At 39.1% G+C, this 26,534-nt stretch overlaps 2 protein-coding genes across 2 annotated transcripts; both read right to left on the reverse strand.

Moving 5' to 3' along the window:
- Nucleotides 1-617: 617 nt before the first annotated feature.
- On the reverse strand, nucleotides 618-5,534 carry commd2 (COMM domain containing 2). Its single transcript, XM_034708844.1, has 6 exons — nucleotides 5,351-5,534; nucleotides 4,011-4,088; nucleotides 2,394-2,476; nucleotides 1,949-2,023; nucleotides 1,728-1,826; nucleotides 618-1,108 (listed from the first exon to the last, which is right to left on the reverse strand). The coding sequence occupies exons 1-6, from the start codon at nucleotides 5,415-5,417 to the stop codon at nucleotides 899-901; spliced, it is 612 nt and encodes a 203-aa protein (XP_034564735.1). The 5' UTR covers nucleotides 5,418-5,534; the 3' UTR covers nucleotides 618-898.
- A 2,708-nt stretch (nucleotides 5,535-8,242) lies between these two features.
- On the reverse strand, nucleotides 8,243-26,464 carry lmnb2 (lamin B2). Its single transcript, XM_034703748.1, has 13 exons — nucleotides 26,023-26,464; nucleotides 20,829-20,965; nucleotides 19,042-19,198; nucleotides 18,315-18,440; nucleotides 17,369-17,467; nucleotides 16,984-17,055; nucleotides 16,668-16,793; nucleotides 16,298-16,518; nucleotides 14,281-14,518; nucleotides 13,940-14,047; nucleotides 13,090-13,209; nucleotides 12,876-12,953; nucleotides 8,243-11,141 (listed from the first exon to the last, which is right to left on the reverse strand). The coding sequence occupies exons 1-13, from the start codon at nucleotides 26,233-26,235 to the stop codon at nucleotides 11,106-11,108; spliced, it is 1,731 nt and encodes a 576-aa protein (XP_034559639.1). The 5' UTR covers nucleotides 26,236-26,464; the 3' UTR covers nucleotides 8,243-11,105.
- Nucleotides 26,465-26,534: the final 70 nt, after the last annotated feature.

Below are 26,534 nucleotides of genomic sequence, written 5' to 3' on the forward strand. Positions count from 1 at the left end.
TTGATTGTACTTATGTCTGGGTTGCTGTAACAACTGAATTCCCCCCAATCTCCCTGACACGAAGGAGTTTGACATAACATATTCCATATGCAAAGTGTGCAATTTGAAAGCAAAGGACCTATGGGGAACACTCCAAATGCCTGAGCTTGCATCATGCAGCTTCGCTCTGGAGATTGAAGAAATAGAACAACAGTCAGCAACGGTTGCAGCACAGAACCATCGGGTAATGCTGAATGGGCAAAAATAATCATTCACATCATTCACGAAATAAACAGCTAGAAGTTGTAAGGCCTACCAATTTATGAGGTTGTGTCACATATACAAGATTGGCCTCAGCCACCAGTTGCTGTCCCAGTGAAGGTCTCTGTGGTCCCTGAAATTGATCTCTACAGCAATCCAATTTCCAAACCCTCCAGTAACCCTTTATCACTTTACAATAAACATCATGTTCTTCTACTGTTTTTTTTTTCTCTCTTTGACCAGAAGCAACTCGTTTTGGTTTAAAAATTTCAATTTGAAGGGGCAGCACTGTCAAATGATGAATTACATATACTTTACTCCTTAAAGTTTATTTCTGTCTATTCACTATTGATTTTTGAAAAACCACAAGAAGGCCATTTCATCTCTGCCAAACACTTTAATTCAATATCAGTTCCACTGTAGAAAGTTGATAAACAACAATTAATCAAATTTGGTAGATATCATAACTCAAAGGGTGACAGTGAGGAGCATTTGGCAGCCAGATGGGCAAAAACCTAGTTTTAACATCCAGACAAAAAAAAACAACAACACTAGAATAAAGAGAACAATACTTGCTATTTTCCAGGTACAAAGTGATGATGTGATGTTTTTGAGTTGGCAAAAGGCACCCTTGTTACACTTCAAATGTCTCTGAGGGTTATTTAATGTTGCGTAATATGCGACGAGCATGACTGGTTTTTATGGCAGCCAGAGCAACCTCCAATGTGGAGATGAGGTGAAGGAGGGTGCTAGGGTCTGTCTGGAGAATCCTGCTGCTTTGATCACTTGTGCCGTCACAGCCACTTGTCAGGAGAAGACGCATTGTCAGCTTGGGAACGACCTGATGACGGACTGCACGACTCCCCAACTGTCAGGAAGGAGTAGGTGGAAACACAACAAGAAGTGACAGGGAAACAAAGGATGGTTGATCATTAATAAACTTAAATATATCTATATACACAATCAAATGTCCACAAAAAACTGCACATTGCAGACAATATCACACAAACATGTTATCATAACTACTAAACTATTCAATTTAATCCACAGCTTTTATTTATACCTTATAAACTATCTAGCATACACACATGCACAATGGTTATAAATCAATCAATCTTTATTTGTATAGCGCCAAATCACAACAAACATTATCTTAATACACTTTTATAAACTTGGCAGGTCTAGACGTACTCTATGTTAAATTATTAACAAAGATCCAACATCAAGACAGGATACTATGCAGTCCCCTCTGATAGGACTCAATCTTATCTCATCTTAATCCACCATGAGCATTGCACCTTGCAGTATTTAGCTAGTTACAGAGGCAAGGAAAAACTTCCTCTTAACAGGCAGAAACCTCGAGCAGAACCAGACTTATGTTAGACAGCCATCTGCCTCGACTGAGTTGGGGTTGGAAAGAGGGATAGAGGAGAATAAGAGAGAGAGATAGAGCGATTATAGTGATGAGACGAACTGTAACTCCGCACCTGTACATCCAGTCTCCATTCAAGGTTTTGATATGCAGGCACGTTTGTAGGTAGCTGACTTAGGACGCTGCGAATCTGACTGTGGTGCTGTAGGTAGAGCTGCAACAAAAACACTCACCATCAACTGGAGTGCAGTAAAACTTACAACACACTGACTGCCATAAAGCATACAATTCACGGACTTATAACATTAAAAAAAATATTAAACAAATGATTGTCACCTGTAACAGTAACTGGTTAAGCTCTTCCCCAAACCCCAAAACCAACACCGAATCCAGGAAATCCACTTCAGAGATCTACAAACACAAATACACACATGGAACCATTACTTGTTAAACTGTTGACCCTTTCAGTATTTCAATGCACCTCAAAGCCTGGGGAATATCGGGCACAAAAATGTTTGGCTTTTCTTTTTATAATTTTCTATAATGACATTGTACACTGAAAAGGGAATTAACGCCTCCTCTCAAGATTTAACAATGTTTTCTGTCAAAGCCTAATCCTCTTTTTACTCATGACACAATGCACAAACTGCATTTTAATATTAAAACACACCTTGGAATCTTGAAATTCATTTGAGTCAAGAATTAACAGTAGTGAAGATTGTGTCAGCAGTCTTAATGATTCAATACAGAAAAAAGAAGTTTCAAAGTTAGTTTTAATCACCATGTGTTTGGAGCTCTCAGTCATCAAAAACATCAGGCCCTCAACTCCATGCTGCACCATCTCCACAGGAACACACAGCTTTCCTGCAACCAGTCAGTAATTATAACTTTAATTTATACACTTGAGAAGAAAAACTAGAACAATATATAATCTTCCAGGCAGCCTTAAAAATGTAGTGAGTGTTTTTATATGCCATTTGCAGCAGAGAGATGCTTGTGATATACATTTGAATTTTTTTTTTCAATCTAAAAAATATGAAACAACCACCTAACCACTGTGGCATGTTGTCCTATTCACACCATAATGTGTACTTCCATCATGATGTATAGTGGCTATCTGTCACACTATTCATTTAACAATAATAATAACCAGGGGCTGCAGTTGAAAAGACTTTTATAATTACCCATCCTCACACAAAATAGGTTCAGTTCTGAATGTAAAATAATTTATGTGAGCAAAAAAGTTAAATGGGAGCTCTTTCTGAATGCAACCACATAACTGGGAAACTTCAGTGAGGATCTGTAAAAATAAACCTTGTTGGCCTAGCTAAAGATAATACAGTCCACAACAGCAAATTAATTTTGGTCCAACATTTATAGATATTTTAATTTAACTTTATGGTAATTTTGAATGCTGCATTTTGTGATGCTGTTAATGTGTTACCAATCAAGGAAAGACCTAGAGCTAGTTGTCATTTCAGGGCTGTTTTGTTTGAAAGCCATTTTGATAGGGTATAATATGACAACTAAATAAATCATTCAAAAATAACATACTGAAAACTGTGAGAATACTGCAGTACTACAAACCTTTTCAAGTACTACAATTACAAGATATGCTAAAATGTGATGCTTCATACAGAATTAACCATTAAACATCCAGAGCTGCCAACTTTGTTGAAAAGTGCTTTCAGCTGCAGTGAAGCTGTTGGCTGATTATATAGGGCCCCGTTTGTAAAGTTGTGCACACTGAAAATAAGAGCAACAATTCTCCACATTTAGCTCCAAAATGCCATAAAAAAGTAGTGTGAATTTTTAAAAGTCACTTTTGTACCACATTGAGATTAATATTTGTGATCTTCTTCACATTTAATTTTGTTGTGAAAAATATATATTTTGGTACAAATTATGGTATGGACAAGCTAAGGTGCTATTGCTAAGTCTGTATCGCTTTATAAATATTTTATTTTGGTATTTCCACGAGGTGTCAGTGTGAATTTGCATATTAGCTAAATATTGAGGATTGAAGCACGAAATTTAACATTTAGATTTAAGATTTAACTTAAATATTTAGATCTAACATTGCCATTTAACATTTAACATTTATGTTTAGATTTAACATTTAGATTCAACATTTAAATTCAACATTCAACATTTATATTTAACATATATATATATAACATTTATATTTAACAGTGACTTTTACATTTTTCTCAACAAAATTAAATGTGAAGAAGATCACAAATATTGCTCTAAATGTGATTAAAAAAAGTGATGATAAAAAATTCACACTACGTTTCTATAATGTTTTGGAGCTAAATGTGGAGATTTTAGCTGTTATTTTCACTGTGCACTTTTACAAATGGCGACCCATATGAGTGTGAAACGTGTGTGGTCTTACTGGCAGCTCCCTCATAGATCCTGGTGCTGGTGCCTTTCCGTAGGAACTCTAGTGCTATGCGACCAAATTCTGCAACCACTGAGGACAGACAGACAGAGACACAAACAAATAGATGAAAGTAAAAATAATAAATAAATAAAAAGTTATTCTGTTAGTCTTGTCCTTGATTTAACATATTCAGGTCCTAGAGGGCATTCTGATAGAAATGCATCTGCATCTATGGTCTGCATCTATGTTCTGCATCAGTCTATGGTCTGCATCATTCTATGGTCTGCATCAGTCTATGGTCTGCATCAATCTATGGTCTTCATCAGTCTATGGTCTGCATCAGTCTATGGTCTGCATCAGTCTATGGTCTGCATCAGTCTATAGTCTGCATCAATCTATGGTCTTCATCAGTCTATGGTCTGCATCGGTCTATGTCTGCATCTATGGTCTGCAGCTTTGGTCTGCATCAGTCTATGGTCTTCATCAGTCTATGGTCTGCATTGGTCTATGGTCTGCATCAGTCTATGGTCTGCATCAATCTATGGTCTGCATCAGTCTATGGTCTGCATCAGTCTATAGTCTGCATCAATCTATGGTCTTCATCAGTCTATGGTCTGCATCGGTCTATGTCTGCATCTATGGTCTGCAGCTTTGGTCTGCATCAGTCTATGGTCTTCATCAGTCTATGGTCTGCATTGGTCTATGGTCTGCATCAGTCTATGGTCTGCATCAGTCTATGGTCTGCATCAATCTATAGTCTGCATCAGTCTATGGTCTTCATCAGTCTATAGTCTGCATCAGTCTATGGTCTGCATCGGTCTATGTCTGCATCTATGGTCTACAGCTTTGGTCTTCATCAGTCTATGGTCTGCATCAGTCTATGGTCTGCATCAGTCTATAGCCTGCATCAGTCTATAGTCTGCATCAGTCTATAGTCTGCATCAGTCTATGGTCTTCATCAGTCTATGGTCTTCATCAGTCTATAGTCTGCACCAGTCTATGGCTTGCAGCCAGGTCCCTCTCCAAAATTTTGACTTATTCACAAAATGTAAAGACTTTACTCTCGTAATGTTAAATGTCGTCATGTCAGTAAATCTGCGAGTTTTATTAAATTCACACTTTACTAGGTTTCTATATCACTCATGTGTCTTAACTTAATATGCTATTTTGCCGTGCATGTAATAGTTTTATGAGTAACAGGTGGAAACTAACGACACAGTGTGGTTTAGAAGATGTTCAGACAAACTACACCTCCCACAGTGGTCAGCTGGCTCAGCTGACAGTCACCAGGTAACACTGTGTGAGAATGTCTCAGTCTTCATCTGCTAAACCAGCGACAGAGCGGACTTTACCTGCTGTGTCGACCTTAGGCAGGAAGGAGAGGTGTTCTTTATGGTCTTCAGACAGAACCAGCAGCATCCTGAACAACAGCGTGCTGTCAAACAGCCTTAAAAAGAGGTTATCAGTTCAGATCAGTCATATTATCAACACGGAAGACGATGTTCTACTCTTCTTCTCTCAAGTTTTTTTTTTGTTACGGCGGCAGCAAACTACATTAATGCACACCTGCCCCCCTTTGGTCTGGAATGATAACTGCATTGGCGGAGGAGACCTCCACTCTCAGCCTGCTCTCAGCCGACTCTCTTGCAGACAGAAGCCGATTAAAAACCTATTTTTAACAAATCATGCATCTCTCTGATTAATAACTAAATCAATAATGAAATAATCCACAATAAATCAAAAAAAAAATGTGTTAATAAAAAACCCAAATGTACGGAAGAGGATTAGGGCCATTGAAAAAAAAAAAAAAAGGTTAAACTTTTTTTTTTTAAATTATTATTCTGAGAAAAAAAGTCAGAATTCTGAGATTAAAGTCAGAATTCTACCTTTTTTCTCAGAATAATAATTAAAGAAAAAATCTTTGACCTTAAATTTTTTTTTTCAGTGGCCCTAATCCTCTTCCATACAAATGAATAATATAGATGTGTCTATTATAATTTAAAATAAGACTTTATATGACTTTAAAATAGACTAAAATTTGAACTAGATAAAAAATACAGTAAGATGAAATAAGACTCAGCTAAACGCAAGACTATAAAACCTACTATAAAATGTAGGTCTTGAGTTTGATGTAAGTATTTTGTTATAAATATAAAATATTATTCCTCAAAGAGGAATCATTATTCCTCAAAAGGAAATGACAGTAGATTTCCAAAGATCCAGGCTCTGCCATCAGCTAACATTCGAGGGGTGGACATCGAGGTGGTTCCAACCTACAAATATCTAGGTGTACATCTGGACAACAAGTTGGACTGGTCCCTTAACACAGATGCACTCTACAGGAAGGGGCAGAGCCACCTCTTTTTCTTAAGGAGGCTCAGATCCTTAGACCAGTGTTTTTCTACTTTTTTTAAGCCAAGGCATATTTCTTATAGTAAAAAAAATCCAGAGTCACACCAACAACCTACAGTGTTACAAAATGACACATTTAGACTCTCAATTTATGAATCTATTTATCTGAGAGAGGGACTTTGGCTACTTCTTTAACTGCGTCAAGGCAAAGCATCTCATTTACAATGGCTTTTGCAGGTAATATTAATGTCTCTGCCACAGTGTGTGGCTTTTTTTATTTGGCTACAAGTTCAGCTACTAAGTAGCTTGCTTTGAGAGCTCTCGCAGACACCGTTGTAGTTTTTCTCATAAGAGTTGCCTTTTCCACCACCCATATTACGCTCTTCATCCAGGTTAGAATTTTGTCCGGGGCCCAGTTTGGAGTCCAGTTTTTTCCTTTTTGAATATTTATCCATTGCTGTTGTACGCCTACGTCTTATCACATACACCTCTCGCACGCATCATTAATTCTATTGTCTTAAATTAACAAGGTCATTAGTGTGCTTTATTGCCACAAAGTGGGCGGGTAGTACAGGTCAGAACATGGACGAGTATTGAATTACTCCGCCAGTCACCACACTGCAGGCACAGATGTACTCCATGGCAAATTGTTTGCAGTATATGAATAATATTGTTTTTGGACTAATTAAGTGAAATTGGAAAATGTCCTGCGGCACACTAGTGTTCCACGGCACAGTGGTTGAAAATCACTGCCTTAGACATCTGCAGAAAGATGCTGCAGAAGTTGTATCAGTCTGTGGTGGCAAGTGTGTTATTCTATGCTGCAGTCTGCTGGGGAAGCAGTATAAAACACAAGGATGCGAGGTGACTGGACAAACTACTGAAAAGAGCTGGCACTGTGATTGGAACCAGGTTGGACTCACTGGGGGCTTTGGTGGAGAGATGCACACAGAAGAAGCTAGAGGCCATTCTAAATTACACAGATCATCCACTTCACAACTTCTTTGTGGACCAGAGAAAGAGCGGCAGTGGATGGCTCATCTCTCTGTGCTGCAGGACTGAGATACAGAACATCATTCATCCCTGCAGCCATTAGGCTTCATAACTCTCTAGGCAATGGGAGATGAGCTGACAGACACCTGAATTACTCGTTTTATGTGATTTTTAAAATAATTTTATCTGCCAGGCACCTGAATTTCCCTTTAGGCATTAATAAAGTACATTCTATTCTATTTTGAAAATACTTTTAACGAATCATGTATCTCTCAAAAGCTCATACAGATCTCAAAATATTATCTTTTGAAGGCTTATTTAACCTTCAGTTTAATAATTGTGACAGCCCTGGGGCTTGTCTTGTTGTTTTCTGTGTCTCCATCTTTTCTCACTGGCTTGTAGTCTGGCTAATCAGGTTGATTGATCCTACCTGCCTGCTCCAAACCTTCAGTCACTCTTACTCTGGCTGGCTCTGCATGTGAGAGGACCTCTCCTCTCCCACCTTCTTGACATTATTTTCACACTCTACATATTACACCATTGATACTACAGATGAACAGTTTTTTTCTTTTGTTTGCTATTTTTTTGTACGGCAAGGAAAAACGTCCTTAACAGGCAGAAACCTCGAGCAGAACCAGACTTCTGTTACACACACATCTGCCTCAACCGAGTTGGGGTTGGAAAGAGGGATAGAGGAGAATAAAAGAGAGTTGATAATGAGACAAATAGTAGTAGTAGTAGTAGCAGCTGTTGCCACTGGAGTCCATGACGTGCATATCAGCTGGAGTCTGTTATGGGGTCTGCTCAACATTCAGAGGACAGACTTTGATGTGTTAATCAAACAAAGCATCTGATTGTGTACCGCTTTCATAGTAATTAATAACCACAAAGTAGTATCCAGTGTGTATATGTAAAACATTTATTGTGTGTACAAAAAGTAGCTCAACAGTAAAAAGAATTAAAACTGACCACCAATCTCCTACACCATTGGTTGAAACTGGAGATTTGAAGTTCTCCACTGAACTGTAACAGTCACACTTACATTGTAACAGGGCTTTTCATAGTCAAGTTATTTAACAATCTCCAAAGGGAAAGTTAAAAACAAAAAAACCTGATATTATTGCATACTAATATGAAACAAAAGGCAGTTAACATCCACATTTAGGTCCAAGAAAGCCTTGTTGAATTTTGCAGGAAGCCTTTTTTCTTTTAAAAAGGCTCTTAAAATTGTTCAAGGATATTTTATTAGTTGAAGTGGTTGAATTAAAGGTTGACCAAATCCTGGAGCAGCTGTATTACCATGGTAATTTTTCTGTTCCACATATTTCAAAGAGGAGTCAGATCAGACAAGTCAGATAGTTTAACACCGCAATACATCACCTAATGTTGGTCACTTATCTATAATGGGTATCGGGGATTTTTCATCCCAAAATGAAACTCAGAAGACAAAGATTTCAGATCATGCATTCACAAAGTGAAGATTTTGAACTCTCAGTAGCAAACTACTGGAATATTTTTTTTTTCTTTATCAGACCTGAAAATAAATGTAATCCCCAAATAGTTTAAGCCTTCTGTTAAGGTTGACTAAACCCGACTTTTATCAACCATAAAACCTAAATAAAAAATAATAAATGTAGTTTCTCATTTAGACAAATTGATTACATAGACAAAATGCTATAGAAAAATAACTAGCAGTTGAAAGCACAGCATAAAAACACACAAGAAAAGGTAGTTTGGCCTACCAAGCTGAGCACAACACTTGTATAAAAATGTGATAAAGACTTCCAGGAAATGTCATCCATCAGAAAATTAATTATACAACTATCGAGTGTTGCTGTCGCTGTTCACAGTTACCTAATTTTGTTTTTCAGATGGACAGCCAGTCAAATGGCTTTTCTTGATGACAAAATTCTAGCAACCCTGGCAAGGATTAAAACATCAAACCCACACGTCAGCCAATTCAACCAGTTGTTTGTTTTTGGAGCAGAAATGCTGCTTTGCACTGGGAAACAAGCACAAATGGTCCATGTGGGCCAGTCCTTATTATTATAAACCAATGGGAAAAGCTTTGTCACTGTTCAGAAGTTTAACATCAGAAATCACATCTATGAAGAAATATTTCGATACATTCACAAACTTGCCATAATTTGGTTCATACAGAGGAGTGTAAGACAGCTTTCACCGGGTCATTTCTAATCAATGAAAGCAAAACCTCCTCTCTGCAGTGTGGTTGTTTATTTCATTATTTTTTTGTACGAGATTCCTGCCTCTGATCTGGCCAGAAACTCAAAGTCCAACTTCTACCCATAAAGTAAATTTAAAGTAAGACTTTAGGTCTCAACTCTTCTTCACTATAAGAGTGAAGTGGTTATACTTGAAATGCAGTGAGTAGACATCAGGTTTGATATGCCTTGGGGTCTTTCTGCATCACATTTTTGAAAAGTATTGATTATTAACTGGCCACTGCCTCTGGCTTACAACTTCTTCCTCTAATTCAATAGTAGTAATGGGTGCTCCATTATTCAGAATTTTAAAACATTTCTGAAAGATTCAGAGTACACAGCTTTGTTTTCACATGACTAAGAGCATTCCCTTTGCTCTACAGTCCAAATAAAAGGCAGCAAAACTGTCCGATTTTCACCTTTACCAAATCAGTGATATCAGACATCAGAGGTTGTCAGTCAAAATAAACCTGGAGTGTTTCTCAAGAAGAGTACAGGTAATACTTAGCTGAAGATTTCAGCTTGCACAAAGACCTTGATGATAACATCACAAAAGGCCCCATGCGAATCAAGAAAGGAAAACTTAAACATGATAAACTATCATACTATACTTTGCCATCTTCAAAGGAGTCAAAGAAGGAAGGACAGCATTGGGAATTCCTCTCTGAGGAACGTTTGAAGAAGTCTAACAAAAGATCATCTATTGCCCTAGTGAGCCCAAAGGTTTGGAGATTATTTTTAGTGGCCTGAGCTATAAAGTCCAATACTTGCTAGTTCGCTGAAAATGAATAGTGGATTTGTTCCTTGGATCAGAGGAGTCAGTTTTCCAAACACAAATCAACGCAAAAGAACCGGTAACTTCTATCAGCCTGTTATTTGAAAAGCATTTGCAGATCTTTGAAAGGATTATATAAAAAAAAATACAAATCAGAGATACATGTGCAGTTAGACTTAATCTATCTAGATAACAGACAATTAGATGTTATTGATTGGATGTGTCTTAAGACCTTGGTCTTTTTAGAGAAAGAAAACAAAAACACTCAAAACTAATCAAGAGCTGTCCTTCATTATTCAACAACTGTTAAAAATAACATGCGTTATGAACATAGCTAATGTCCTTTGACTCAAATAATATGCTGTTTTAGTTGATTTCTGTGCAATACATTACACTTGTGTTCTACTATGGCCGAGGGATGAAATCATAGGGTTTCTAAAGGAGCAAAAAATGACAGCCTTAGAATAAATCATTGACATGTACTAGTACTGTCTATTCACCTACAATACCCCAGTTTGACTGAATATTTGGATCCATCATCTTTGTTTATTCACAGATGATTGGAAAGATGTGGAGATGTTAAGATAAATAACTCATTAAACAGATTCCATTATTTAGGAGGCAGTTATAAAGAGTCTAAAAAGTCTTGTATTGTCTTGAAGGATAAAACATCATATGATGAGGCAATGGACATGATCATATCTGAGTAGCTCAAGAGTAAAAGAATATAATGGAGAAGTCAAACTGTTCATCAGTTGGAAGGTTTTACATGATGGCACATTCTCTGGATGACACCTTGCCCTGTTGGAAAAGAAGACGAGATTATTAGTTTATTGATCGCTTCGATAATGATCAACTCATGATGTAATGGAGGGATATTCTGGATATGATGCAGTTTTTTAATTCATGCAAACCAAATTTAAAAAAAGGTTGGGAGGCTGTGTTGAATGTTAATAAAAACTACATTTATTAGTGCACAATTATTTAGATTCTATAGTAACATTGAAAATTGTTCAAAGCTGAAAAATGTCCTATGGACTACGGATGTACACAATCGATTATCGATTAATTGATTGTTAAGACATTACTCGAAACATGCATTTTTTGTTTCAATTTTCCATCACATGGAACAAACATCATGTGGTCTCATATTACACTCAGCTATCAGGGAGGTGTTTTAAGTTTAAAGCATGTTTCGATGTGAATCAGCTGTTAAAGGTGTTGCGCACAGCGGAAAGGCTCAGCTGGAGTGCGCTTTTTTAAAGAGGATCAATGTGCAACGGCTGCCAACAACGACACGGACACGAAGGTTGACAACTTTAAACAGGACATTTTAATCTTTGGATACAAAGCCAAGAGACTGGTGGGAATTGCTAGTAAGCTGTGTTTGCAGAGCAGCAACATCAGAGCCGTCTGGGCTTTTCTGCTGTTGGACTGATTATGACCCGGTTGCGCTCCCGGCTGACACCTGATTGAATACACGTTTATTTTTCTCAATAAGGACGAGTAGAAAGAAAACTGGATACTGAGTCTGAGGTACTTTTCTGTTCGTATTATGAGCCTTCACTTTATAAGACTATGACCACGGAGAATATTTTTATGAGCCTGATTGTTGATAATCAGTGTTAAACATGTTACCCATATTCAATACCGTCAGTTATCTGCATTGTGTTGCTGTAGAAAATATAATCTAGGGGGAAAAAACATATACGGCATTGTTTTTCAAATAAGAATAAGGATGTTTTTTTTAATTGATAATCGATAATTGATCGTTAACATTTCCAAAAATCGATCACGGAGAATACTTAAAATGTACATTCCTACTACGGACATTTTCATATTGGATCCTGTCCAGCAATATTAGGAACGAGCTGAGCCGGTGAGAGAAACTTTAAGTTACTGGTTGCTACAAAAAAACTTAACCATGAGTATTGCCAACCAATTGCCGCGCAATGCAGCGCTAACTGCCGTGGAATCACTGGGACAATTTTATTTATTTATTTGCATACATAAATCATTTTAAATAGAATAATCTTTTAATCAATGGTTTTTGTCAATGTGTTTGTATTTTAAGTTAGTAGCTGGGTAATAAGCGGGAAATAGAATCCAGACAGGGTGAGACAAGACCCATCCACTTTGTGCCTTGGTCCTGTCTCACATACATTATCCCTTACTTAGCTTTGGACAAATGTTGACTAGTTGACACTGGCAACTACTGATAGACACTGATTGAAAAAATTACAAACAAAATAACGAATTCAAGCTGAATAATAAAAGCCCAAACGGGATAAATAATCTCTATTAATTTCAAATGGTAAACTTTCTAATGAAGAACAATTGAATGAATCCATTCAGGATGACGACTGAAAGCATAAATACAGCCAGAAGTACAGAGCATGAACAAGAAGTTATTTAAAGGGCTTGGCAGTATACAAGAAGAACAAAAAAATGTGACACACATACATAAAGAATATACTCAGTTTCTGCATGCTTCTCAAAGGCAAATGAGGCAAGAAATAAAAAGTGTTTACTAACTCTTTGTGCCACTTCCTCTTCTTCCTCGCCGTTCTCTACCTCCACCTGAGTTTTGGTTACACTCCTGCTGGCCACCTCCTGTAGGTAAGTAAGTCAGCACACATGTCTTATTACAGAAGCATCTTACAGTGTGAAGCTCAAGTGCCCTCAAAGTTGAACATTTAACAATGAAATCAAAAGACAGTCATAATTATTCACGCATGGTTGTATTTACCTCGCCATCAGCATTAACTAAAGCGGTGACCATGTCGTTTCCTGTGCCCCAGGAAGCCTGGCTCTTCCACAACAAGTCAGATGGAGGACTGTGGGCCACGCCAGCATCAGCAGACCATACCTGTATACACACAGAGAAGGATATTAAGTGTGTTGATTAGTTTCCTTCATCCCTTCCTTTATTCCTTTATCTGCAGGGGTCCTTCCCCCGGAACATTTTGAGCATCCAATACTTAATTTGCTGCATTCTGGTGAATATTTCTGTAACCATGTGTGGTAGTCCCCCCAACCCCCCTTCCCCAAGTTCACCACTGCTCCGGACTATTATTCTTTTGTTTTATAACTGCCTGCCTTTTTGTGTCATCCTCGACAGGGCAATTAATTTAAAATCCACCCTTATCCTAGCAATTAGTATTTCTTTGGCCACTTAACATAGTCCACCTTTGATGCCTCTTGACTGTCAGAGATGCTGCTGCTGCTGCTGCCTGCTCCCTGTCATGATCCATGACAGCTGCCTTGTCCTTCTTTATATCACAGTTATACAGATTGACGAAACATGTGTAAATAAATAGTGAGTATAAATTGGATAGAGAGGGTCGAGTGGAAGCAAGGCCTGGCCTAGGTAGAAGCAACAGCTGGAGCGTGCCTTTCTGCTCTCCGTTCTGCCCACACATGAACTCACTCACCGCCAAACAAATGTGGAAACATGCATCCTAGACCACCTCTGTATTGGCTTGAGTAATAGGATCTCAATGCATCCTGGGTACATTTACACCTTTCCACTTTTGATAACTAAAACCACGTGCTAATCACAGGCGTCACACCAGGGTCTCATTCTTTGTGTTCCTCACCGTGACTGTCTGTCCAGCCTTGAGGACATACTTCGGGGAGAACTTGTAGACGATCTCGTCACTGTCGTCGACCTGTCTCTTTAGCCTCCAGTTTCCCAAAGGCTGGTCCTGCAAAATACAAAAAAGCACAACATTCAGGCGCAGAATCTTCAAAATGTCCACACAAACACATACAAGGACATTAAATCTAGAGTTCACATCCATGATTAGCATTATCAGAATAATCCTATCTTTTTAAAACCCTTATATTAATTTTTCTCACCTACTGCTTTTCCATCTGCAAAGATTAGACTACAAATGACAAGCTGTTACATTTTTTGTCTTGTTTCTGTTTTACATACCTGCTCAGTATCATTGATTAGTGTGACTGCATTTCCATCCATGTCAGTTGGTGATATGGTAACTGCCCCACTTGCTGTGGCCTCCTCTGATACCAGCAGCTGCCCCTCTCCCATTTCCCCTTCTGACACATCCTGAGCATCCACGTCCACTCTCTTCCTCTTGGAAGAGCGAGAGGAGGAAGACCCTGTCATCCTTGTAACAGTGACTCGAGCTGAGGGGGTTGGGGACAGCTTCAGTCTGAAAGAAGCACATCAGTCAGTGTTTATCCACAGCTTCATGACAGTTATATCAGAGTATTTTGCAGAGAAACCATTTGAACTGCTATCTAAATAAGAAATTAAGAAAACAATTATAGCAATTTAACAAATTGTATCCAAAGTATTGGAAAGAATACATGACCAGCTTTGTAGCACAGTATCTGCTTTTTACCACTACGATTCTGTTATGATCTACATCACTTCATGGTTTATGTTGCTGCATGTATTGTTCTCCCTCACACATGATCACTACAGTCCTTTGTTGAAACTAACTGATTTGATTACCTCTTGCTGTTTGTCTCTGTATGTCTTTGCACTGATGGCTCCCAAAACTTGTAGTATGTTTTACATTGTCGCCTCAGTAACACCCAACGACCCTTAGTGACCAATAATGAAACCTCAAACCTTTGCAACCTAGCTGTGTATTAAGCTGGAGGCGTGTTTACGGTTACAGCATGCCTAAGCTGAAAACAAATGAAAACATAAAAGTTCTCATCCACTGATGCTTTTAAATAAAATCCAAGACACAGTCTAGCTTCTAAAATATCCTGACTTTTAATGCTTCTGTACGGAACTTTCCGTTTGTGTTGATTTTGGTGCCTGCCTGTGGTGGAAGTGGTACATTTAATCTCTTGTCGACTTAGCTACGTAGAAGTGTGAGTAGTGCAGTCTAACACAAAATCTCACCCTGCTTTACTGAAATGCTTAAATATGGAAACAGCTGTTACGATAGCATGCAGTACATTTCATCAGCTGACACTTCACCCTCAGCAGAATTTTTAGATTATACAAATAACTTCTCCTTTGTTTTTCAACATACAGTTGCTGGAGTTTCTATTCATTGTGTGCTTCTGTTGCTGCTTACTCAGTGAGTTCTGTTGCTTCATGTGAATTGTGAGCCACTAGTTTAATGATTGATATTCACTGTCTGATGCAAATGTGTCCAGCAATGTTAAATGTTATCCTGTTGTTTCTGAATGTTTTTATTAAGACTTAAGACCTGTTTAATGCTGCTTAATGTGCTGATGCATGCTTATGCTTCTGTATATTACTGCATGGGTGTCTTTATTAATATTAGCCTAATGCTACCTTTTCTTTGCCTTGAATGCTTTGTTTTTGTTTTCTGTTTTTATGAATGTCTCGCATGCTTCTTAACATTTCCTTATTGCTGCTTTCTGCTTGTTTTGCATGCTCCATGTATTTTATTTCTGTGGACACTTTAAGACCATCATGTTATCTCTTTATGTAGTTTTTAATCATTTTAATCATAAGATGTTGATTGCACTCTAATTTGTTTGATTTTAATTTTTTTGTTTTCTTCTCTCCTTTTTTGTTTAATTCTGTTTTTCATAGGAAGCCTGTTTTTAACATCTGGCAAGAGACTATGAATGGAACCTAGCCTTTTGACTAACTCTGGCATATTTACAGGAATGTTAATTAATATGCATGATCCTTGTAGTTGAAAATAAATAAATACAGAAAATAAACATGACAAAATGAGTCCATCTTCACATTGATGGTCTGGTTTGCTTTTTTAAGTCCTAGAGAGGCATCAGTTATAATTTCAATCTTTTTCATAATCAGCTAAAAACTCCTCACAGTAGCTTTAATGTAAGATTCATTTAATGGGTAAATGTATTTATGACTTTATTAAAGATTCAGCTTGTTTTTTATTTAGTCATTCATTTAAATGTAGTTATGAATAATGATCAATGATAATGGTTTTCTTTAATACCAGGCTTGCGAGAATGTGTGTTACCTGTGCTCCTCTCCCTCCAGCAGTTTCCTGTATGCGTTTATCTCCATGTCCAGGGCGAGCTTCACGTCCAGTAGTTCCTGATATTCACTGAGCTGAGCGTTCATCCTCTCTCTCAATTCACTCATTTCTTGTTCTTTTCCTTCAATGGTGCGGCGATGCTTTTCCCGCTCTGCTGAAAGAATTTCCTCTAGCTCTCTGATACGATCCTCTGAGGTGGCCAGCTTTAAATACAAACACACACACACACCCACAACACCCCCAGCACATCAGGCAATTGGTAGGGCTGATCAGCAAGATAGTTCACAAAGCTTGAACTGTAGAAGTTGAAGACCTCTTAAGTATTGTATGTAAAAGTTTCATCACACCATACCTGCTTTTGCAGTGCATTCAGCTGATATCCAAGACTTTCTATTCTCATGCGGGACTCCTGCATCTCCTCCCTGGCTGTGCTCATTGCCTTGTCGTTTATCTCGGAGGACACCTTTGCATTATCCAACTAAAGGGAGACAGTTTGTTTAAGAAACAGCCCTCATGCATCTTCCACTGTTTGCAGTTGAACCATGTGCATCAGCTCAGCTTATACACAGCAAATCTCTAATAACAAAGAAAACACTTGGGCACATTGGTTAATTTGTAATCTTAAAAATGCAAACAGTCTAACATTCTGATATAAACATTTGTCTCACCTTAGCCTGGAAGGTATGCTCCAGTTCATCCTTATATATAGATACTTGCTCATCATGTTGCTTCCTTAGGTCCTGGTGAAATCAAAAAAATGAGTTAAGCTAACGCTCAATCAAGTCTCATGTGGGGTAATTATACAGAGCTTTCAGTTTGTAAGGTGGTAACAAAATAGACTGTCAAGCATGTTATGCGTAAAAGAATATATCAACACACTGCATTTACAAGAATTAGAGATAAACAACCAAAAATCACTTTTTTTATGTGCATGGGAAATTATAATCTAAGGTGTACTGGCATTTAATGATTGACAGTGTATTCTCTTTCATTTCTGTTCAGTTTGATATATTTTTGGACATAAAAACTGAAGAAATGAAAACTGAAAAATACCTGTAAAGCTTGTGCCAGTTTGAAGTCATAGTCCTGTCTGACACCGGAGTCCACCTCGACTATCCTCTGCTCCTGTCGCCTCCGTGACTCACGCACTTCCTGCACAGAACAAGAAAAAAGAAAGTGGTGCAACCGTGAATTCTTAATACCACTGGGCCCCAGGGTAGCAGACATGGTACAGCACAAACTGTGTTCTTAGACTGGTTATTATCATTTTTCTGCATGTCATCAGTCCTTTCCTGTTATTCTTCAACAGTCACTATTTATTCATAGTGTAATAAGTTTGATCAAACATCAAATTGTTCATTCATAAATGAGGGGAAAGTTGATATTAAACTTAAACAAAAGTTCCAGTTCATATGTAATTTAAAAAATAATCTTGGACTGCATCATTAGAGGAGATCTCTTGTGAATGTGTAATTTTGTTGGTAAATTCTGGATGGGAGATGTTTATCTAAACTACAATTTTACTACACAACTACACTCTCTTGTTAATCAGCCTTTATACCGTGGCAGTTCTGGGGAGGGGCCAACGGGGGCCAGTGCCCCTGTAAAAATGAACCTGGACCCCACTGTGCCCCTCCCCTCCACTCCAAACAAATATAATATAATAAAAAAAAGCTTTGGTATCCCGCCGGTGTTACAGGCGGAACACATGTGTTTGGCACTTGGTTCCAGTCCCTTAGAGCGCTAAAGGACTCATGTTGAGTGTAAACAGCCAAACAGCTGCTGTCAGTCTGCATTTTGATATAGTATACAGTAATATATATGTCTAGTATATAGGGATGCACTGATGATTTGCCAGTTTGTCCTCAGCCGGTCCTCGCCCTTCTCAGTCTCTTTTGTCAGGGTTGAATGTGTACCTCTGACAACACCCTTGGCCCCAGCCTGGCCCCCCCAGTAAAATTGGTCTAGAACCGCCACTGCCTTTATAGAAACACCATACCTCTTCAAACATGCTCTTCCTGAACTCCAGGTCTTCACTCAGTGACTGGCAGCGGTTTTCCAAGTCGACACGCATCAGAGTCTCTGCCTCCAGCTGGCGTTTGGCAACAGCATGGCTGTCCTCTGCCTGTAGAACAGGTTACACAGTGAGATATATTAGCACATGCAAGTGTCATTTTAAGCAAAGCCATCATTAACAGGTGTGGAAGAAAAATCTGAAATGAATAACATACAACACTGGTACACTACCAAATCAGTGGCTAGCAGGACTGCAATGCTCTTAATAGCAAAAAAACCCAGATGATACTAGAAAGAGATACACAGCTGCAAAGAAACGTCTTATAGTGGACTTTGGTGGATGTAATGGAAATATAAGCTAAGAAATTTCCCTCTTAATAACAGAAATGCTTATACAGGGTGTTGAGCATCTGGTCAGTTATGCAGTTCTCCAAGAGTAAGGGCTCTTGTAGATTAGTTTGTAAGTCAGGCTGTTGCTGCAAACTCACAGTGAGTTCTGGTTTACACCTCTGTGTTGACTATGCCGTGGCAATGCTGTAGTGGCTTACGCAGTCATGAGTACTACTACATACTTGTGCGCTTACTATGCTTGCCATAAGGCGTTTTTTGACCAGAGGAACTTTACCCCGGAACAAGGGACTTAACCCCGGAACTACGTGTGTTTCGACCGGTGGACCCAGGGTCTAAATTTAGTGCCGGGGTATACGCACCTTAGCCAGCAAGCTCTTGACATCAGCCAGCTCAGAAGACAGAGAAGAATTCTGAGCTGAAGCAGAGGAAAGAGCTGCTTCACTTTTGTTCAGCTGGCCTTCCAAACCACTGGCCCTGGACAAGGCTGCCGCAAGATCACTATCCTTCTTCTTGGCACTAGAATGTAGAAACAAAAACAGAAACATTTCACCACACACAAAAACATGATAGAACAGAGATACACAGTCACATTGACAATCCTAAGGAGGTGCTTGTGGTGTACAGAGTGCACGTGTGTGAAAAAAGGTCCAGCAAAAATATACACCAAACTGTTCAGACAGCTAATTGAACCCTGACTGCTAGCACTTAACGTGCCTCACAATATTGTAAGGGAGCATGGAGCTGAAAGAGGTCGTCACAGTGAAGATGAGCTGAAACGCAACCAACAACAACACGCCGTTGTTTAACAGCCTACAAATATTGAGGTCCAACTGCTGATGTTTAGAAGGTCTAGTGTTGGCTGTTTTTCTGAAGACTTATAATGACTTTTATGTTTTTGGGGTTTTTTTTGTTCTATTTTTATGGGTGTGATTGGTTTGCATACAAGTAGCATATGTGTATTTTTGTGAAATATGACTTGCACTACTACAATACTACACAGCGAGTCGCTGGCGTAGACGGCCTGCTGCTGTGGACGTGCCGGACTCCAGCGGCAACATCTACTACTGCTATCTGTCTCATCACTATCATCTCAATTCAATTCAATTTGGCTTTATTGGCATGAACAAAGACATGTTATTGCCAAAGCACATACAATTCATACACATACATTCCATATGTATTCATAACATATTATATTCATTACATGTTTTATATGCATTAATGAACGATGGTGTCACCTATACAGCATATCTCAATGTCCTCACTTGATGCGGTATGTTCATAAAACCTTCACCTAAAATCAGATATTATGGGATGGTGCGTCCCTCAGGCTGTGAAAAAGATCCTGATCTCAATGGGTTTTTACCTGGTTAAATATAGGTTAATAGTAATAACAGGCAGACACATATTGAACAGCCAGAGGAGCTGCTGACCCTTCCCCCAGGAGAACTGACAGTTTCTCTTCTGGGGTTAATGCTGGGAAGTTTGTTACCAATCACTATCATTTCTAACTCTCTCTCTCTTATTTTCCTCTCTTCCTCTTTCCAACCCAAACTCGGTCGAGGCAGATGTGTGTCTAACATGAGTCTGTTTCTGCCTCTTAAAAAGACATTTTCTTTGTTGCTGTAACTTGCTAAATACTGCAAGGGGCAATGCTCATGGTGGATTACGATGAGATCGAGTCCTGTCAGTAAGAGGGGACTGGATCTTATCCTCTCTTGATGTTGGGTCTTTTTAAATAATTTAACATAGGGTACGGTCTAGACCTGCTATGTTTGTTGAAGCGTCTTGAGATAACCTTTGTTGTGTTTTGGCGCTATACAAATAAAGATTGATTGATTGATACATTAGTGCTATTATAAGAAATGTAAAATATTCACTCGATGTAATTCTCTGCATGACTCATTTCTGTGAAGCAAACTGTCAGACATCACAACACAGGCCTATATAATGTAGAATTTGTCATCGTTTCAACTTAAACTTTAGTTTTCTCATAATGCAGTAGTGACAATGAATACCTTAATAAAAGATATAGTATAATTGAATGAGCACAATGCTGTTTTGGCCAGTTTTTCCACGTTGCCAACAGTGTCATTTGTTGCAAGAAACATGACATGTGATAATACGGTGCATGGTGTCACATTACCTGCGTGTTGCTTCTTCTAGATCAGCCTGAGCTTTTCCAAGCTCTATCTGAAGCCTGGCTCTATCTTTTGCAGTGTCGTCCAAAACTCTCCGAGCATCAGCTAACTCTGCCTCATACAGAGACTTGAGGCCCGTCACCTGGAGAACGAGAACAATACAAATTCATCATTTAATGGTTGGGTTAGAGGAACAACAATCTAATTCAGAGAAAGTCATGCAGAAAGTTCATGGTGGGAAAAGAAGGTTAGCTTTTACTGGAGATAATCCACAGTTAGTTTTTATCTGCATCATTGTACACAAAACATTGTACGTAACATCATGTTGGTATGAATCTATAAATAAATCCAGATCACTTCCACTTCTCAACTTCTTTCAGTGACAGTTGGCAAATTTTGCTGCTGGCAGAGTAATATGTGGGTGTGCATGTTCCTCATTTTCCTCTCCAGCTTTCTATGAGCAAGTGCCAAATACATACTCAAACATCTGAGGTGATTCCAGCCTTTTCATTCCATGACAGATTTTTTTTTGGGCTTACAATTGGCCTGGGTTGAGCAATAACTCAATAACAGTAATTATCGCAATCTAATTTTTTTTTCAACATTAATATAAATATATTCAATAAAAATTCTATATAAAATTTAAACTGATAATGACACCCGCCAACCACTGGAAAGGTAGGGGGAGCTATTGTGCCTTTAACGCTAGTTGCCACCCTTAGACAGAAGAAGAACAAGAAGGCGTTGAACAAACAAACATGTCGCAGTCTAAAGGCTGATTTATACTTCTGCGTTGAATCGACGGCGTAGCCTACACCGGGGGGCTGTGTAACTCCCGTACCTACATAGAGGCCTACGAACGTAGCTGATGTGCACCTCCTCCAAAATGTAACTACCTGTAGAATCAACACGGACCGCAAGCCCTGTGATTGGTCCGCTCGGTGGCATTGTATTTCCCGCATTTAAAGCACTTCTGGGATGCCGCACATCGGCCGTGTATTTCATCTCCTCCTCTCTATTCTTCATGTAATCATGTCTGTATGATAAACAGCAACATGTATCAGCTGTAGATTAACATAACACGCTCTGAATCTCTGTGGAAAAGAAAACAGAGATCGTAGCGGGGCCGGAAGCAGGCGACCGGCTATCAGAGAGACCACACTGCCCTGAAGTGTCTCGGAGGAGAATTGCTGCGCGACACGGATACATCGACACACAAGTATGTGATGCTCATATCTTAGTCAGCCCCTGCTGCGTAGGGGAGACGTAGAAGGATAAATCATCCTTAAGAGGTCGGCGAGCTTAAAGACTTTATAGCAGGATGCAAACACAGCTGAAATGAGCGACAGCGAAACTGAAGAAAACACAACCTGAGAAAAGTATTCATCTACAAACCAAACTTCACAAAAATCTCATCTTACACAAAATACTTGCTTCATATTAGCACTGTCAAAAATGGGGGATTGAAGAAGCCTCTCAGAGAACTTATTTTAGACACAATCTAACAAACCATTTAGTTTCTTCAACTTTCACTCGGGGGCAAAAATGTGCCTTTAAATTCAAATGAAATAATGATTGGATATTTATCGTGATAATTATTGATATCGACTGATATGAAATTTTTTAGCGTGATAACATCTTTTTCAATATCGCCCAGCTCTACACTCGACCATATCAAGATGCCAATATTAGGAGGAAATAGCACTTCAATATATCTTAATGTTCAGTATATATTAAATCATAAAACATAAATAAATACTTGAGTTTTTATCTAAAAAAAAAAAGAACTGACGCAAATATTATCTCTCATTAAAAACACAACATATCATTTTTACCAGTTCCTGGCTGCAATACAATCCTCCCACCAGACGGTGTCTCTGAATGCTGTTTGCTAAGTGCATTAAAAACAAAAGAAGAAACTTTTCAATCAGCTAACAGGAATATCTGCACGCCTGCAAGGTGTGAAGATGGATGATAGCGTGACTTAAACAACCCTCCTCATTGACACCAAATCCACCGTATCAAAGTCTGACTGTTTCTCACTTGCAATTGTTAACTCCTCAGTTTCTCCCTCCCCACAGGTTAAGAGTCTGGGTGTCATCCTCGAGAGCATACTACCATTTCAATCTCACATCAATGATGTCACTCGGTCTGAATATTTCCATCTACAAAACATCATTCACCCCCGCCCGTCCCTCACACCCAACAGTACTCCCGTTCTCGTTCACACCCTGGTTACATCATGCATTGATTATTGCAATTCCCTCCTCTTTGGTTTCCCTCTCAAATCCATCCATAAACTCCAACTGGTCCAGACCTCTGCTGCTCGTATCATCACCAGAACCCCGTCCATCAATCACATCACTCCCGTCCTTCAGCAGCTTCACTGGTTACCGCTCAAAACTTGCATCAATTTCAAGATCCTGTTCATCACCTTTAAGTCCACCCATAACCTCGCTCCTTCACAACTCTCTGAACTTCTGCACATCAATACACCCAGCCACACTCTTAGGTCTTCTTTGTCCATTCACCTCACTACACCACCCACCCGCTTAAACACCAGGGGGTCCCGAGCCTTCATCCGGTCTGCCCCTCGTCTCTGGAACTCCCTCCAACCAGACATCTGTAACATCCACTCTCTTTCCATTTTCAAATCACACACCTTTCCAAACTGGCTTATTCAATCTGATTACACCTCTTCACTGCATTCTATCTTATCCTTTTCATTTAGTGATTTTTTACATCACATCGTGTCTTGTTGATGTTATCAGACTCCTTTTATATTGTTCTTTTCATTAACTCTGTCCTGTACGGTGACCTTGAGTGCTCTGAAAGGCGTCTTGAAATAAAATGTATTATTATTATTGTGTTTTTCACAGGGCGTGCATCAGTCCATTCAAAGTTAGGATTTAAAACTTGTTTTAAATGCTGACAAGACAAAAAAACATGCTCTTCTCCAATAAAATATCAAAGCCTGCAAACCTGCCGTCAATATGCACCCGTGAGGGGATGCAGATTGAACTTGTATCGCACTACAGATACCTTTGGCATTTAAATTGATGATTCTTTGACTTTTACCCCTCACATTCAGCAGCTCACTAAAAGGTTGAAATTAAAACTGGGGTTTTTATTTTAGAATCAGATCCTGCCTTTCTTTTGAAGTCAAGAAAAAACTTGTTGCTGCTACTTTTCTGTCTGCACTGGACTACGGTGATGTCTTATATATGCGCGCCTCTGCTCAAAGCTTGCACACACGTGATACCGTGTGCCATGGAGCTTTGAGGTTTATCACCAATCTCAAAACTATGACTCATCGCAGCGTGCTGTACTCAAGAGTAGGTTGGTCTTCCTTGTTATCACGCGGGCAGAAACATTGGCATCTTCTAATCTATAAGTGCATCTTAGGTCTACTTCATTCTTACCTCCTCACCTACATTGCACAAATGAACTCAGGAAGTCATAATCTTCGATCTCAGGATCTTTTATTACTATGTGTTCCAAGGGTCAGGACTGAACTTGGAAAAAGGCCTTCAGGTTTGCTGCTCCCTCGACCTTGAACGCCTTACAAAAGGATCTGAAACGTTGTGGTCTGATAACTTTGAATGCTTTTAAGCGGCCCGTAAATGACTTGGAGGCTGATGCATCTGTGTGCAGAGGTTTTCTTTAAATGTCACTCGTGCTGCTTTTCTGGAGGTATTTGTTGTGTAGCTGTTGTATGCGTCTGCTAGCTCTGTAACTGTGCTGCTGCCTATCTCGGCCAGGACTCTCTTGAAAAGGAGATTTTTAATCTCAACGAGCATTTCCTGGTTAAATAAAGGTTATAAATAAATAAAGTCTGCTGAAGTACACATCACACAAGCCAAGTGCTCTCAGAAAGACAACTGGGGAAAAGTGTCTCTGTGTGTTTTTTTAACCAGTAAAGTATTTTGTAAGATTATATATGCCAATATTTGAAAGTGTTACTACCATTAAAGCATAAGTTTGGACACTTGAGGAAAGAACAACATTTAAAATTGTTTTGATTTAATTCAGCTTTAATTCATTTAGTGGTCCAAGAGGTGTTATTATGTTTCAGAGACACAGTCACCTGCATTAACTTCCTTAACCTTCCTGTCGTGTTCGGGTCAAATCTGACTGGTTTAAAACTTTAAAACTCGGAATAAATATTGTGTTTTTACATTTGATTGCCTCAAGGCCTCATGATATCCTTCACACTGTGCACTTGGACATATAGAATCAGAATCAGAATCAGAATCAGCTTTATTCGCCAAGTATGCTTGAACACACAAGGAATTTGACTTTAGTAAACTGTGCTCTCTTTGTACAAGGCATAAGAATAGGAATAAGAACTACAATAAAAAATATAATAACAATAACTTTCATTGGTTTTTGAGTGTTTTAATCAACCTTGTTATACAACTGTGGCTTTCCAGGTCAAAAGCGACCGCCATAGGAAATTAATGAGTATTCAAATTATACTCCTCCATCAGATGAGCAAACATCCCACAAAACCACACCCACACCCACACCTTCATGTACAGGAGTTTGGTCTCTGGTTTTGCATTTCTTTTTTTCCTTACATGTTCAGTTTGGAATACATTTCCAGTGCCTATTTGTATTTTCATTGCAGTTATTCATGTTAAACACTACTCACTAAAGGGGCGTTGAATACATATGGTGTGGTGTTAATTTAAGAGCAGTTAAAACAGACCGGTCAATTTTGACCGGAAACAATAAAGTAAGGGCAGGAGGATGAACACGACAGGAGGGTTAAACTAAATAATAAGAGCTTCTTCTGTAACCACTTGATAATGTTTTCAAACTGGCGCGCATGGCCCCCGCCCAAACCCGGTCCCGTTACGCTTGATCCCTTTATCAGAATAAAGTTAGGTAAGAAATATTAATATTTACGTAAACAAAGTTACTTAACTTTTTAACGTAACGTAACTTTTATCCATGCTGATCAACTAAAATCGTGAATTTTGGTTGTAAAAACCATAATAGAGCAATGCATAAGTTTGTATTTTATACACACTTCTAAAAAGAAGTAGTAGTTGTTTATCGATTGCTTTGTAATATTTGATGTCTGACTCTGAACAAGCTGCCGGAGTAATTTCAGGATGATTGAGAGACTATCCTTTAGACTCGAGTGATCTGAGGCTCTGAGGCTACATGTGGACTAAATGTTTTTGGTCTTACCTCTCTAGTAGTCACCTCCTCCTTCTCAGACACTTTGACCATCAGCCGGTCATTCTCCAGCTCCAAGGATCGCACCCGGTCGATATAAACGGCCAGTCTATCGTTCAGGTGCTGCAGATCCTGTTTCTCCTGTAGTCGGGAGATCCTGGTGGGGGATAGAGGTGTAGAGGCCGCCGGCCGGCCAGCTTCACGGCTTGGGGTAGAAGTCGCCATAACGGTTCTTGTTACTAGGCTTAGTTTGCGTCCCCGCTCAGTGAGCGAATGGAAAAAACAATCGAGTACAGTCTCTGTGTAAATGAGACACAAAAGAGTCCACTGGAGATGCACTGTTTTTAAATGAGAAGCCTACCCGCGAAGTCTCCCTGAAGCTTGACTTAAACAGTGATTTCAAGATGGCGGACTCCACCGTCACCACCGCGCCAAAAGCATGGAGAGCTTCCGGTCCCGCAATGCATGATGGGGGATTGGACACAAAGAATATAGCATCGCCGTTTGACTGCAGTAGCCTCTAG

Source organism: Notolabrus celidotus, chromosome 2 (assembly GCF_009762535.1).
Source record: "Notolabrus celidotus isolate fNotCel1 chromosome 2, fNotCel1.pri, whole genome shotgun sequence".
Lineage (NCBI taxonomy): Eukaryota > Metazoa > Chordata > Actinopteri > Labriformes > Labridae > Notolabrus > Notolabrus celidotus.

Bases quoted from the DNA above. Each gene is read 5' to 3' on its own strand.
- commd2 (XM_034708844.1), bottom strand. From the start codon at position 5,417: ATGCTGCTGGTTCTGTCTGAAGACCATAAAGAACACCTCTCCTTCCTG. The intron at 1,827-1,948 runs GTGACAATCATT...TTTTTGTTGCAG, and splicing joins TTAACCAGTTACTGTTACAG to CTCTACCTACAGCACCACAG. The intron at 1,109-1,727 runs GTGCGGAGTTAC...CCTTCCTGACAG, and splicing joins AATGGAGACTGGATGTACAG to TTGGGGAGTCGTGCAGTCCG.
- lmnb2 (XM_034703748.1), bottom strand. From the start codon at position 26,235: ATGGCGACTTCTACCCCAAGCCGTGAAGCTGGCCGGCCGGCGGCCTCT. The intron at 17,056-17,368 runs GTATTTTTCAGT...TGATTTCACCAG, and splicing joins AACTGGCACAAGCTTTACAG to GACCTAAGGAAGCAACATGA. The intron at 16,519-16,667 runs GTATGGTGTGAT...TTGTATTTAAAG, and splicing joins TGAATGCACTGCAAAAGCAG to CTGGCCACCTCAGAGGATCG.